The sequence below is a fragment of the Tympanuchus pallidicinctus genome, unplaced genomic scaffold (assembly GCF_026119805.1).
Source record: "Tympanuchus pallidicinctus isolate F22 unplaced genomic scaffold, pur_lepc_1.0 scaffold1, whole genome shotgun sequence".
NCBI classification, from domain to species: domain Eukaryota; kingdom Metazoa; phylum Chordata; class Aves; order Galliformes; family Phasianidae; genus Tympanuchus; species Tympanuchus pallidicinctus.
The window spans coordinates 52226097-52241610 of record NW_026294618.1 but is presented as its reverse complement, the minus strand read 5'-3'; the positions used below and the strand labels follow the sequence as shown (position 1 = coordinate 52241610).

At 38.0% G+C, this 15514-nt stretch overlaps 1 protein-coding gene across 1 annotated transcript in view; it reads left to right on the top strand.

The window, feature by feature from the left end:
- The first annotated feature begins 7208 nt into the window (after window positions 1–7208).
- ARHGAP18 (Rho GTPase activating protein 18) overlaps window positions 7209–15514 on the top strand; it is an 84753-nt gene continuing 76447 nt past the window's right edge. The window contains exon 1 of the mRNA XM_052671395.1: window positions 7209–7306. Within this exon, the coding sequence (XP_052527355.1) occupies window positions 7263–7306 (44 nt within the window). The 5' untranslated portion in view covers window positions 7209–7262. The remainder of the gene's footprint in view (window positions 7307–15514) is intronic.

Genomic DNA, 15514 nt, shown 5'->3' with positions numbered 1-15514 from the left:
ATCCAAACTAAGAAATGCAAGCAAAAACAAACAAACAAACAAACAAAAAAAACAACCCCAAACCCTCCACAGTTCTCAGTATTTCTGTACAAAAAATACCAACAACTGCAACACCAACAAATACAGAAAACAATAGAGATAACACCAGATAAACAGCAATAAGTACATGAGTCACCATTCTGCAGTTCGCTGATATGGATATTCATGCATAGTATTCCTATGGCTATTGGCTCTTGAGAGGTAACAGCCATGGTGACTGAGTGAGCTTTGTTAACTAGAGAAATGTGAAAGTCTTATACATTCTTCATTCCATCTTCTGGTACGTCTGTTGTCACATCATAAAGCCAGATCCTGGTTAATCTCCAGGTATTTAAAGCTTTATTAAATATTTTGTATCTTCCAAATGTGACTTACTTAAAATATTTATTTCTTGGCTTAAGATCCTGTGTAATGATCCATCTGCTCAGTAATGGCTAAGGACTTAATCTCTCCTTTTTTGTGAGCTAATCACAGCCCCAAACAGCAGGCACTCTCTCATTAGATGTCAGAGAAGATAAAGGTTTTAGGAATGGCTATAAAATTTGATGATGTAATTAATATCTTTATTATTGGCTCTAAACCTTTTAATGTAAGATAGTGATTTTAAGACACAGGCCTAAGCCCCAACCTTTGTTCTGCTGATGAACAGGTAATTATGTCTATGTTTTAGGCCAGGCATGCTTTGAGATGAACTTGCATCCTACCCTAGTTGTTCTTCTATTCATGGGATGAAATGAACACCTTGCAGTTGCCCCAGGTGTTGTGCACTCAGGTGCCCACTGCAATCAAGGGTGAAAAATGGGGAAGATTTATGCCTGAGCATGACATTCAGGATTCAGGGCTAGGGATCTGCAAGCAATACTGGAACAAAAAATATGGATGACTAAAGCCTGAGTGAAGGCTCATGTCTCAGCCTTTTGCAATTACCTTCCCTAAGAAAACAGTTTCAATCGAATAAAAGGATGGTAAAGCTGGAGCCTGTAAAAAGTATGCAAAAGTACTTCAAAGTTCTTGTTGTCATTATCCTAAATCAAAGATAGTCACAACCTGGCCTTTTCTGTTTAATAATAATAATAATAATAATAACAACAACAATAATAAAGGATTATAACATATATTATTATTTTCTATAGATCTGAAAAGTGATATGTAAAAAGAAGAACACACTCTGAATAACAATGATCACATTATCCCCACTGGAGAAATACTCTAGCAAAGGAATGTTTAAATTTAGCCAGGTCCTCTCTCAAAACTGACTTCTTACCAGATCTTCAGCAGCTGAAGGAGTGTTCTGTTCAGAGAATTATCAATTTCATGGCAGTCTTCAAACATCTTCGTACTGAAGTTACACCTGAATCAGCAGCTTTCAAAGTAAACCAAAAAAGTGCCTTGATTAACTGCACAGAACTTGATCAGGGGTGAAAGTCCACATAAAACAACACGAACATGAATAAAAAAAGATCAATGTGTTTGATATCTCACATGATGTTAAATGCAACAAATAAATGAGTAAATGAATAAATGTAGGTATTATTCAAATTGTATGAGCAAAAAAAAAAAAAAAAGTAAATCACATTTATATTAATTTGCATTTACTGTTTAAAATTAAGCATAATTCTAAGGAATTGTTTTAACACTGCTTCACTGGCAAATGCTAGCAAACCCTGTGGAATTGGGGAGCATTCCTTTGTACACTCCCCGGAGAGAGAAAAGCAGCCAAGGAGAAGCAAAGGCAGAGGGAAGAGGGTGTTTCACAACTGTAACTGTTTTAGTACCCAAGAAGAATGAAAAAAGAAATTTGGAAGATATGAACACAGTTACCTTCCTGGGAACAATTTGCTCCCTAATGGGAGATGTGCTGGTAATTAGGTCCTGGCAAAATTTTTCAGGAAATCATTCCTACACAAAAAATTATTTTTAAGACAGCCAAAACTAATTTTGAACACAGTTAACTGAGTTTGTTTGAAAAAGAAAAGAGGTCAACAGTGTTAATGACTTCATTTCAGTCACATTAGGTTTCAGTTATGCAGTCTCACATGGGTATGAACAAGAAGAGAACGATAGGGCTGGAATGACAGTAGAAGCATTCAGATCTAAAGTGGTAAGCCCTCTAGGTTTAATTAACTAGTTAATTTCTTGGTGTGTCATATCTTCCAGGAGCTATTTAGGAATGCAACATTTGGCTTAGGAATAAATTTGATTTCCTAATCATTAACAAATTATGAATTTAAAGAAGAAATCAAGATGTAATAGAAAACCAGTTACTGTTTTCCACTGTCAGGAAATGAAGCAACAACAGATTTTCAGGATCTGAGCAAGTAAAATCACTTTTAATTAAATACAAATTCGTCCTAAATTGAAATATTAAAAAAATCTACTTAGAATAGAAGGTATTTTTATTGAAAAACTAATGTTTCATACCTTATTTGTTGCATATATTTTTAGAAGGTGTTATGTATCACTAGATAACATTTGCAAAATGTTCCAGTTGCCGAGGTAACAATGTTATTTTAATGATCAGCAAAGAGGATCATTATGTAAAATATCATGTTAATTTCTAACACAAAAAAATTGATGTCTTGCTGTTACCTTGATGGTGCTTTTTCTTTTTTTTCCTTTTTCTTTTTTTTTTTTTTTTTTCTGTAGAATGTCTTTTTCTATGAAAATTACTATGGCTAAGTGTAAAATTATGCTTTCTGCATTGATTCTTCTTGGTCATGTGTGTAAATAAGGCAAAAAACAACATGTGACTACCAGTTAGCACCAAATGAACAAATTTCAAGCAGCCATAATTTGTTTAGGAACAGTATAGAAGAAGTACTCCACATATTAGAACTAAAACAAAAAATAATTGGTGTGAATTTTAGGAAGGCACGTACATCCCTGTGTCTTTATTTTAAGAGATGAGATCCATTATTACTTGCTTTCAGCATATTTCAGAATTATCAAAACTAAATCTCACACAAATCCTAGGGCTTATAATGAAGTCGTTGCTATAGGACACAAGCTTCATAAATGCAGATTGCTTCAAGCTACCAAACACAAGGGTTTTTTTGCCAGAATCCAGTTCTGTTTCTTCTCTGGAGCTCTGCCTGTAAATTGTGTGAAATTATGAACGCTTAATTCTCTAGGTAGACCTGGATTCTTTTATGTGTTACGACATGATATGCTCAAGACATTAGGTAGCTCCTATATTCTCCTGATACTTAATCACCTGATCCATTTCAGCCAGTGAACTCTTCTGATAATACTCAAAGTGTGTTTTGATGGGAAAAATTTTTATACATATTGCACCTCTTCACTCCATGGAGCTTATTCAAATCCTTTCCTGAGGAGTTCCTCTGCAGGCAAAGCTTTGACTTCAAACGATGGCAGCTCTTTCTCAAATTCTTTACCCTTAATTACCCTCATTACACTGGTCTTCTATTTCTCATCACTACACCTGATTTACTGATATGCCAAGCTTTGCTGATTCGTGTACATCGGGATAAGAGGTCTGTAAGCCAAAACTGTAAGAACAAAGAATTGCGTGGAATCAATTAAATGGTGTAAAAAGAACATAGAATGATGCAGCAGGGAGAAAGCTATCTATTGACTAATAGGATTAGCTATTAATTTCTACTTTCCAGCAGCTTATGCTGCAGTTGTTCACTCTGAGTGACCAAATACCATATTCTGAAAACGTTTGCTTTCAACCCTTAGCATGGCAAAAATAGTAAGCTCAATTTCCAACATTCAGAACTATTTAGAAGTTTATGATGGGCATAAATATGCCAGAAGATGCTGATTATACATTCTCATGGTTTTTTTAAATGAAATTTTTTGGCAGAAAATTATCAAACATGCTTGCTAAACTGTTGAATACTGGCTTCCACCAGAACATAATGTAAAAAGTAGAATAATAATTAAGTAGGCAATGAAGTAAAGCAAAAGATATTGAAAGAAAATCCATCGTGTTTTATCTTAAGCATTTGTTAAAAATCCATTTAGAAATCACAAAAAAAAAAAAAGCTTTTCCAAACTGTTGCTTAATTGAATGTTTAACTGTTTGCAGGGAAGACTGAAGAAAAAAAATTAATCTAGTGAAACAATATAATTCTGGGAGCAAGCACTTTGAGTTAAAATAATGGATTTGTTAGATTACAACTACTTCATATTTTAAAATCTTATTACAGACAGCTTTATTTTAGGAATAATTACAAGGATATAATTAGCAAGTAAAGATTAATTGGAGAATGCTGGTGAGAAATAGCAAATGTCAGTAACAAATATGACAGTGAGGAGGGAGACTACTGCTAAGCACAAAAGGAAGGCAGCCAGAACTCACTGGAAGTGAAACTTTCTCTCTATGCCGCACCAGTGCAGCAGAGATGTAAACAGTGTAGATCTGCACAAAGGTCATGAATGAGAATGAGTTAACAAGTGAAGGGTTCATTTTTTGGAGATGTACTTGACACGAGATGAGAAATGCAGCAAATATGGAGAAGATTTTTAGAGAGTAAAATAGTGACTAATGAAAATAAGTCTGAGGATCTGGCACATCAATCTATATATAGCAGGTGCTATAAATATTCTGAATAGCAGTATATGTATACATTAAAAAAAAAACAAACAAAAAACTGTTTTATCTCCCCCAGCTCCTCCGTCTTTACAGAATCTCCTTTTTCTGTCTGATTTGTCAACAAAAACTAAACACACTTGTCTCTCAAGTCTGGTACTGTCAAGAATGTACCGATGGAAAGGATTACAGACTTCAGCAAACCAGAAACTCAAAATTCTTACTGTCTCTGGAGATTTCCAATCAGTTCTTCCTAGAAAAACTGAAAGACAATTTACTGCACTTTTCAGAAGGGTATGGTAACCTAACACTAATTTGTAGGTAAAACCTAATTCTTATTAAATATACAGGTTTTACATTTGTGGCATGACTGATTTCTAAGCTATTCACAGTCCTAAAATACGTAGTGGTACATTAGAAACATTTTATGTGGTGTGACTTGTCTTTATTTCTACAGTTTTAGCAGTCTGAATGCTACCAACATAATGAAGTGCTTCATAAGAATAAGTCACTATGATAAATCAAACATTTTGAGTCAGAAAATATGAAATATATTTTCCTTTTCACTCTTCCCACTTACAAGTCAATGTGTGTATCATTGTCATCTTTGAATTATGCTCACATACTTTTCCAAGACTATTGTGTGGTTCAGTGCCCAGGAGGGATGCACAAGAAAGGAAGAATACAGCTGAAGAGATATTCTCAATTTGAAGCACAGCAGAAAGGAAATAATTAATATTCATACATTTGAAAATCTGGAGTTACCATTCTGATCATCTGCTCTGCCATCAGCCAGCCTCCAGAGTAATGAAGACAACTGAATTCTCTTAATAATCCCAAACAAATATATATATAGATACTATTTTTATGTGATTTAACCAGAGATGTATATGGGGATTATTTATATGTAATGTCCCCATTACCTAAATGGTGTCTTTAAGAAAGCTGGAGGGGGACTCTTGATCAGAATCACAGAATTGTAGGGGTTGGAAGGGACCTCCAGAGATCATTGAATCCAACCCCCTGCCAAAGCAGGTTCCCCACACCAGGTCACACAGGTAGGCGTCCAGGCAGGTCTTGAACATCTCCAGAGAAGGAGACTCCACCACCTCCCTGGGCAGCCTCACTGCCTCAGCTCCGTCACCTCACTGTAAAGAAGTTCTTGCGCATGTTTGTGCAGAACTTCCTATGCTGCAGTTTCCAGCCGTTTCCCTTTGTCCTGTCTCCACTCACCACTGAAAACAGTCTGACCTCGCCATTCTGCCCCCCACACCTTAGATATTTATAGACCTGGATCAGGTCTCCTCTCAGCCTTCTTTTCTCAAGGCTAAACAGACCCCAGTTCACTCAGCCTTTCCTCATAGGAGAGATGCTCCAGGCCCTTCACCATCTTTGTGGCCCTCCGCTGGACTCTTTCCAAGAGATCCTTGTCTTTTTTGTACTGGGGAGCCCAGAACTGGACACAGTACTCCAGATGAGGCCTTACCAGAGTAGAGTAGAGGGGGAGGATCACCTCCCTCGACCTGCTGGCCACGCTCTTTTTAATGCACCCCAGAATGCCATTGGCCCTCTTGGCCACCAGGGCACACTGCTGGCTCATGGCCAACCTGTCGTCCACCAGGACACCCCGATGCACTTCATTGTGTTGGTAGCATTCAGACTGCTAAAACTACAGAGCTCCTCTCCAGCAGTTCATCCCCCAGCCTGTACCAGTGCATGCAATTATTCCTCCCCAGATGCAAAACTCTACAATTGCTTTTGTTAAACCTCATCCGTTTTTTTTCTGCCCAGCTCTCCAGGATCATTGTAGTCATAAAGCAAAGGTGTAGGTTTAGATTAGATGTTAGGGGAAATTTTTTTTTCACTCCGAGGGCGATAGGACACCAGCACAGGCTGCCAGGAAAGCTATGGTGCCCCATACCTGGAGATGCTCAAGATCAGGTTGGATGGGGCCCTGGGCAGCCTGAGCTAGTGGGGGGCAGCCCTGCCCATGGTGGGGGGTTGGGCTGGATGATAGTTAAGGTCCCTTCAACCCAAGCTGTTCTGTGATTCTGTTCCTATGAGGAAGTTATCCATCTTGATCTACAATTCAAAGAGATCCAAAATGCCTTAACACTTTCCATAAATTGTTTCAGTGTTTCATCACTCTTACTATAACCCAAAAGATGTGTTTCATTGTTCCCAGCTTGGATATGTCTCATTATTGTTTCAGTCCTTCAGCTCTGGAAATGTGTCTGCCTGGCAGATTAAAGAACCCTCTGCTCCAAAATATCTCCCTGCTCAGGCACTTATACGCCATCAGCAAATCACCTCTCCACCTGCAGAGAAGAAAAGGTCGAAGCTGCCGGTTCAAAACAGCTTCCAAAACCCTCGCTCGCCCATCCTCATTCTTAGGTGAACATTCTCTAGCCCAGCAGCCCTCGCAGCAGCTCCTGCACAACGCTGCTTCCAGCCACGCCGCAGGCAGGATCGCGCCCCTAGCGGATGCAGAGGAGTGGCGGGGCGGGGCGGGGCGGATGCCGGGGCGCGGCTGCCCCGCAGGAGGTTGATATCCCCGCCCCTGTGCGGGCGGGCCTTCCCGCAGAGCTGTCCCACGAGCGGGTAGGGGCGAAGCAGAGCCTGCAGGAGCCCCGGAGCGCTGCGGCGGATAAGGTGACCCGGGAGGATGGTGACGGTGGTGACGAAGTTGGTGCACTACCTGCACCTCAGGTAAGGGTGACCGCCGGCTCTGTCCTAGAAAGTGGGGAGAGAAAGTGCCAGCTGGCGGGTGGAAGCTGGCGTCGCCTGTTCTCATCGGGATTTATCAAGTCGGTGCGGCAATTTCTGCGTGGAATGTGTAGGAAGCGAGGAAACGCGCTGTCCCGGTGATATATCAATTCGGTGGTGGTAATCAAAATTGTTCTTGTCTGCACAGTTGCTTAAGCAGCTTCCAAGGACTTCATAGAAACGATGAAGAAAGTGTAGCAGGAGGGACTGTGGACTGTCAGAAATCGTGTCTGTAAAAGCAGGGATACTTTTGTGCAGCATATTTCTGTAAAGTGCACTGGCTCTGGGAGTGGGTTTAAATAGCCCAGTGTTTGCCCAAGTTAGGAAAACGTTCCAATAAGTGAAAATAAATATTCAAGTAAGTGGAGGAAAAAAAAGAAAAAAGAGAGAAAAAAAAAAAAAAAAAAAGAAAACCAATCTTACTATAACTTTTTATCAGTGTAGTTTTAGTGTTTGTTCTAGAATATATGTGGTCTGTAGATGCTTTTAAACAGTTATTAAAATGATAACAAACAGGACACTCAGCTGTTAAAACTATCTAACCTGTTCTGTGAGCCTAACTGAAACTATAGCTCTAATTTAATTGATATGTAGAGTTTTATGCTACTGCTCCTTTTCTGGGCAAATGCAGAAGGAACTGGAGAATAAGAAATCATTGCCTACTATCCCTACATATCCTACCACCTCTCTTCTTTTCCTCAGCAGCATCTTGCTGTTGCTTCTGAACCATAGCTTCATGGGTTTGCTTTGCTGATAAAACATCAAACAGGAAGAAGAGTGAATGAGAAATTGTGCAATCAGAAGGGAGGATGCAGCAAAACCACAGTTAGGTTCTTAAGCCACTGGCAGCCTCCTGCTGTTGAATGTTTTGTAGATATTGTGAGGAAGGATGCAGAGTTCACAAAAGTTTACCAAACTTACAGGAGGCTCTTCTCTTGTTGGATGAGAAATGTTTGGAAAACCTGCATGTGCCTGTCTGAAAATCTAACAAATGAGTGACAAATGGACAAGGGTATAGTTTGATTATTCTAGTACTGACTGAAAGAATTGAATAAAATTGGGTTTAGATATTAAAAATTCTAGACAATTATCTTTTACAAGAGATGCAGAGCTATTGAAAGCACTGCTGCAAAGGGATTTCAGTAAATGCAGTGTTCAAAGAAAATGAATTTTATCAAGTTGAGTGGATGCGAGTTAGGTAAGTTTCCATCTGTCAAAGCTAAATAGGAGGATAAGTATTTTACTGAGTATCATTGGAGAGGTGAATAGCAGCAGTATCTGAAGGGACATAAACAAGCAAAAGGTGTTCTTGGAATCAATGCACATCACTGAGAGAGCTTGTATTTTCATTCAGAGCAGAACAGGAAAAGGTTCATTCAAATTGGTCATCTGTAGTGAGTCTCAGGCTTAAAATGCGGCTTAATTCTATCAGAACTGTATATCTTACTCCATCCACATCAGCAGATCATGACACATAGATCCTGGGTATTGCAGTCTGCTCTGGTCAGGCACTGACAGCAGCTATTCAGCATTATATTGTCTTTTATTCTGCATCTCCCTTAGCAAGTGAGCAGCAAGATAGCAACAAGCTCTGAAGACTGTGATGTAGAAAAGAGTGCATAAACATGAAATGTTCTGACATTTCCATGAAATTATGAGCTCTGATTAAACCATTTTAGTACATTTTGAGTTAGCTATGAAACACAGTTTTCATTTACGTGAGAATGGAAATAGTTAAAAATCACTTAACAGTGAGGAGACAAAAAATTAAGCTGTGCTGGTGAGTTAAGAATTGATAGGCAGCTGGTGTGCTGGGAAAAATGCTTATCGTCAGCACTGTCCTTTTTTTCTCAGGAGTGCAGCATACACATAAATGATAAGGTGCTTGGTCAGCTGTCCTTTTTTTAATCTGTGTAAATACTTTACCAGAAAGACCAGGTTTGTCAATTGGATTTTAAAGTTCTGCTGCTGTTAAGTGAATGTTATGCTAATATGTCACAAGGAAAAGATATTTGGGTATGAAGCACTGTACTTAATAAGTTCAGAAGAATGCAATGTGACAAGATTAGAGCACACCAATAAAATAATACATTGGGCTGCCCAAGCGGTGGTTACAATCAAATCCTTAGGGAATTGTAGTTAGGCTTTTAACTCAGTATTTACTAAAAAACAGATAATTAAAATTACTTAGGACTTGCACAGTTAGAAGAAATTTGGGAATCAAATTAATATTTCTTCTCTTTTTAAGTTGACATCATTTCCAAATATAGGATTTAGCAAAGCTAAAGGAAGAATATTACACCCTTGGTTACTATACAACCGTTCTGAAAAATGCCCTTTCTGGAAATCAGAAGTAAATAGACTGAAATAGAGTGCTCATACTTGCGAAAAGAAATCATGCAGCAGTGCTTGGTCTCTTTATCCACTCATTATCCGGTTTAGAGGATGACTCTGTACCCAGTTAAGTCAACAGCAAAGTTTTCATTCAGCTTGCCCATAAACTTCTGTTTGGCTTCAGGCAGACAAAAGCAGGCTTGCTGAATGGGAATGGATCAGCTGAAGAAATAATTATAAAAAACATTAAGTTTATGAGCAAGGATGAGGTGCTTTCAAATAAATATATGTAGTTATCTACATGAAAAAAGATAGCACACCATGTGAAAGCATAACTGTACAAAAATGAGCTGAGCAGTGATTCCTGACAAGGGAAAGACAGACAAAGGGGACAGCGGCAGATAGAACAGCTCTGGAGCACAGTGCCAAGCACCACAAACTGAAGACAAAGATCCATGAATGTAAGACATTCATTGGGGAGGAGTGAATATTCAGTGTTGCAAAGGATATTTCACAGTAAATTGTATTGCAGAAATTTGAATTGAAGTGTGTTTATGTTAGGTACAGTTTCCATTTTACAAAATGAGAATAATTAAGCTACACTGGCGAGAAAGAGCATTACCAGGCCTGATGTGCTGTTTTGGAAATGCAGTATTTGTTACAAACTTTTTAACCAGGTGGTTTTTTTCTTGTTATTTTCAATCTGCTTCAGAAAGCAGCCACACAAAATACAAGACTGTTAATGGAAATAGCAACAAGTGAAACATTATTTTCTTAGGAGTGGTCGTGAGACCACCTGATACATGTGGTTTTTTTATCTTAAAAAAGTTGACCAGTGAGTAAAACAGTTCTGTTTGTGCAGTGCTCTCAGTCATGTCTTCCTCTCTTCCTCTGATTGCAACAGCTCTATGTTCACCAGGAGGTCTCACTGGGTTGTGCAGGCCTTGATATCTGTATGGACTTAATCTGCTCCTTGACAATCTGTGATCTGGGTCTGTGTGGCTCAAGATGTGGCCAATGAACTGAACTTTGCCTGGGAATGTTTCTGGTGGGCCTGGAAAATACTTCTGAAGGGACTCTGGGGCAGTGTGCTGATAGGGTGTTTCTGCTGCTCCAGCACTTTTGACTGTAAGGGACTGGCAGAGAAGGAGCAGAGAGAAGAGGGAGGATGAGGAATCACTGTGATTCTTCATCCTGCTTAGAGATTGAGGTTGTAGTTGTTACAACTGGGCCACTTTGTTCATCGTTCATGCTGACCATGCCTAGACAAAGTGTTTTCCTGTGGAATGACTTTTTCAGAAACATGTTGCCCCTACTAGGCCACGATGGATATCCTAAAACTTTATTATTCTTACTGCTTAGGAGTGGATTTCTACCTTTAAACACACGATTATCAGTGGAAAGCTTCTAGGCATTTCTTCTCATTCCAGATTTCTATGTTTACAAGCACTCACAATCAGCAAATTTAACAGCAATCCATCTTGTTTCGTAACTGTTTGTACTAATATTTTTTAAATTTTTCCATGTGATCATTCCATGCTTGAATCTTTCTTGATTATGAGTGCCCACAGGGCAAACTGATTTTAATCACTATCTGATCAATGATCTGATAATATTGACACTTTTCTATTCAGTCTGGCTACATCTTTTTTCTTGTTTTACAGTGCTGTCTTATGGCTCATGGCTGTCTTATGACCAATTAATGTCTCATATTTTAAACTGATGAGTCCTCTGACTTATGACTTAAAATCTAGTTATTATGTCTATTAAATACAATCACTTGTATCATTTTTCCCAATCATTCTATTCATCTTTTTTTTTTTTTCCCCCTGTAAAATAGGCTGGATGTTCTCTAAATTGATATTCCTAAACTCGTGCTGTCAGCAAGTGTCACATTCTTCTTTTTGTGCTAAAGTTATTAATGAAAAGATTAAATAATAACATGGCTAGTGAGAAGGAGCCTTGAGAAACTGTAATCGGAAAATTTCTCTTCCCCAACTTGTCAACTCATTTTTCCGTATAATATAACACTATCTTTTTTCAGTTAATTCCTTCCTCAGTTTATAAACTTTCATTTCTCCCGCTCTCTTGTTAGTGTAACTGTGAATGCAATTATGTTCCTTTTGTGGTACAATATCAAATGTACTAGTGAAGTACATAAGGGTTAAATTAGTTGCATACCCCTCTAATCAATTAAGTTATTTTAATACTGAAATCTGTACTAATTTGGTAAAGACACATTTGTTGTACTTTACCTCATCTTTCTATTTACCTCGGCATCTCAGTATATCCTTTCATTCAGAGTATTTTAAGAGACATGGGCACTGTCAAGCACAGAGCAACAGATGTAAAGTTGCCAAGACCACAGTTTTTCTCTACTTGAGAATGTAAGCATAATATATACAATTCAGACAATGTGGCATCACATGAGCTGATATCTAAAAAAATACATCACACACACACACACATATATATATATATATATATATATATATATATATATATATATAGTACTTACTACTGAATTCCCCATTTCATAGGTGAGTTATTTCAGTGTTTAGGGCAGATTATCCATTCTGCTTGGCTTCATTTTACCAAACTTAAAGCTTCGCTTCAGGATTGAATGTAATTTGGTGTTATTCAGAAAATTCATTTGTTTTTGAGGTGCCTGTGCAAACTCTATTTTTAACTGCATCTCTATTCTTATTCTATAACATCTTCACTGTAATTTCAGTTCTTTTTTAGTCTATGCTGTCAAAGAGTAGCATTCATTTTTTTTTAATTTACATTGGTGAGTCTCAGGGCCTGTCAGCTGTCAGGACTCAGATTGACTTTTGACAGTTCTCATTTTATTCCTATGTTTTTTGGCCTCTAGGACAGAGTGTTCTTATTCTCTCTCCTGTTTTTCTTGTAGGATTTTTGCTTATACCAAATATAGCACTTAGATAAATCCACTTCTTTTTCCAATTGAAGATGCTATACACTTGTCAGTTGTCTTTATGAAGTTGCCACCTGTTTTTCCTTGGAGGATACTGAGTATATGAGAAGCCCACAGTGAAGCTGTAGAACGGAGGACTCAAGACTTAGACTTAGACATCAGCAATGTGTAAACAGTAAATCTCATTTTTATTTCAAAGTGACAAAGGATATAAAAAGCATGTGCTCAGGAAAATGCTGCATTAGTAAAGACATTCTGTTTCAAGTAGTTAATTCCACTCATTTTGACTAAAGAGGATTACAGAGGATGTATTAGCCCTGTGAAGATCTCAGTCTCATCACACATTTGACTCAAAAAGATGGTATTTGTTTATGGCTGTCTTGGAATAGCTTAAACTACTTTCTAACCGATATACGACAATTTACAGAAAATTCTGAAACTGAGTTAGGAGTGCCCATCCAGCTGTTTTTATTCAATTAAACTTGTGCAATGTGGTGGTGAGTCTCATGTATTTGTAGGACAGCTCTGACTAAAGGTTACTACCACTTCTTTTTGTTTGTGTTTTGTTTTTGCCCTTCCAGCTGTGTGCAGTGCCTCTCAGAAACTATACAGAAGTGGGAGGATTCCCAGAGCTCAGGAAATCCCATTTCAGTTTTTCACCAGGAATGCCAGGTGCTGTAGGAAGGCAAAGAGATGCTGTTGCTTTCTGTCCTGTGGCAGGATCCTGCCAGCAAGGGGAATGAGGCTCTTCTCAGACTGCTAAGAAATAAAGCAGTAGTAATTCTGCTAGACATCTACACCGTTATTTCTTCCTACTCAAATATTTATTTCTTCCAATCTTTATCAACTTACCCTCATAGCCACAGCATCATCAGCAAAACTGGCTGAATAGATGAAAAGCCACGTTCTTTTTTTTTCTTTTCTTTTTTCTACTGCAACAGTAATTGTTAGAACCATTGGAAACTTTCCTATCATGTTCTAATTATAATTTCCTATCAGATTTAGTACTTTGAAAACCTGTACTTCTTAAACCATCTTCATACTCGCCAGTCTAAAGAATAAACCAGTATGGCCATTAGCATACATCAGCCTGAAGAAATCATTAAACGTCACTTAAATAATTTTCCTTTCTGCAGCAGAAGGATCAAAATGACACCAGGGATGTAAAGCAGAGGGGGTAAATACAGGGGGAAATTTGTAGAAAATCCAACTAAGAAAATAAAAACGGTTAAAAGCCAACAATCCATAACATCTCTTAGCCACTGTGCTTCCTACTGAGTGGTGGTGGGAACTTGAATACGTATCAGATGTTATTAGATCAGTAACTTGAGTCATTTTAAGACAAGAGATGTTATAGCAAGAAATTGGTGACTTTGTAAAAACAAAACAACACAAAACAAAACCCTGTAAATAGTTGGAGTTTAAAAAGTTTCTTGTAGTAGTGACAAGACATGAGAGGATATAAGTAAATGCATGCTAATTAAAAACATATAATAGTATACAGGCAAAAACAATTGGCAAGAATGACATTGGAGGCAGGTTCAACTCAAAGATGTCCAGCAAAATGCAAGTTGTTACGGTCATTCAATAAAGTTAGTAGTGTTAAGAAACAGAGGTACTCATACTTCGTATTCTCATAAAATAAGCTTAAAATTGAGGTAAATATGGAACTAAAAATTCTGCTTGTTTCTTCCTTCTAGCCATTCTAGGCTACAGAGAATGATCATTTTAATTAATTTATTTATTGGTTCTGTTCTTTTTAATCATGTTTTCAAAGTAAAAATATTATCAGGTGCTGGAGCAGGTTGTCTCCTTAATTCCAGATCAGGTGATCAGAAGCATTTACTGACAGCATGGATATTACTGTAATTCTTGCATCAAAACCAAAGAGCTATCCATTGTTGAAATGTGTGTGCATGTACATAACCAAGATAATGAGACCCAGACCTGCTTGCTCTTGCTTACATGTACATTTTTCTTCTTTCGTTTTCTGTGCCTCAGGCAGAAATTAGAGGTCTTTTTAAGGGGGGGAAGCAGTCCCTATAGCCAACTCTATTGCAGTACTTAATTCTTCATTCTTTGTACAGAAAACAAATTTCTGAAGATGACTTACATGTGATTGAATGTCAGAATCTACCAGTAAATATTAAAGTAGTTAGAGACATATCCTGAATGTTATCTGTAGGTGGTTGGCATTCTAATTGCGCAGAGCAGTTTGGGGAAGGAGTGGCACCCAGCCATTATAAAGAGTGCTGTATTTCATTTCTTCAGTAACTCTTCTATAATACTTTTATTCGGACACAAAAGGGAACAAAGTTGTATGTACAAGCAGTGTTCAGTGGGAAGAAGGTGAAGCACCTGAATGTGAATTCTAAAGCAAAACTTACACAGTAAGAGTAGCAATGTGCCGCTTCTATTCTCTTTCTGTCATGTAAAGTACACTTAACAGTTGTTAGTGTGTCTGATTGTTGTGAATAGGAAATGTAGTTTCTAAAGAGCAAGGAATGTGCGTTATTTTGTACTTCATGTTCCTTGCGGTTTCCTCCATGAGGAACAGTGAAGCCATTGACTTCTGCATGCAGACATCCACTGTATTCCCAGTTGCTCAGATGTGCAAATACATGTGTAGAAAGACATTTAAAGTTGTGGTAACATCCTCATAAATAGGAGATAAATGTATTTGGGAGCCATTTATAGTTTGTCTTAGATGATGGAACCTCTGCCATGTAAGCAAGCTGTGGGACCTTCTCCCCTGTGTCTTACTGCTATCGAATTATAGTGAAGCATAGGTACTGGAGAAGAGCTGGTCTCCCACAGATCTTTCCCAAAGGAATTTTTAATTTTGTTTAAACAGCTTTGTTTTTTTCTGCTTTTCATAG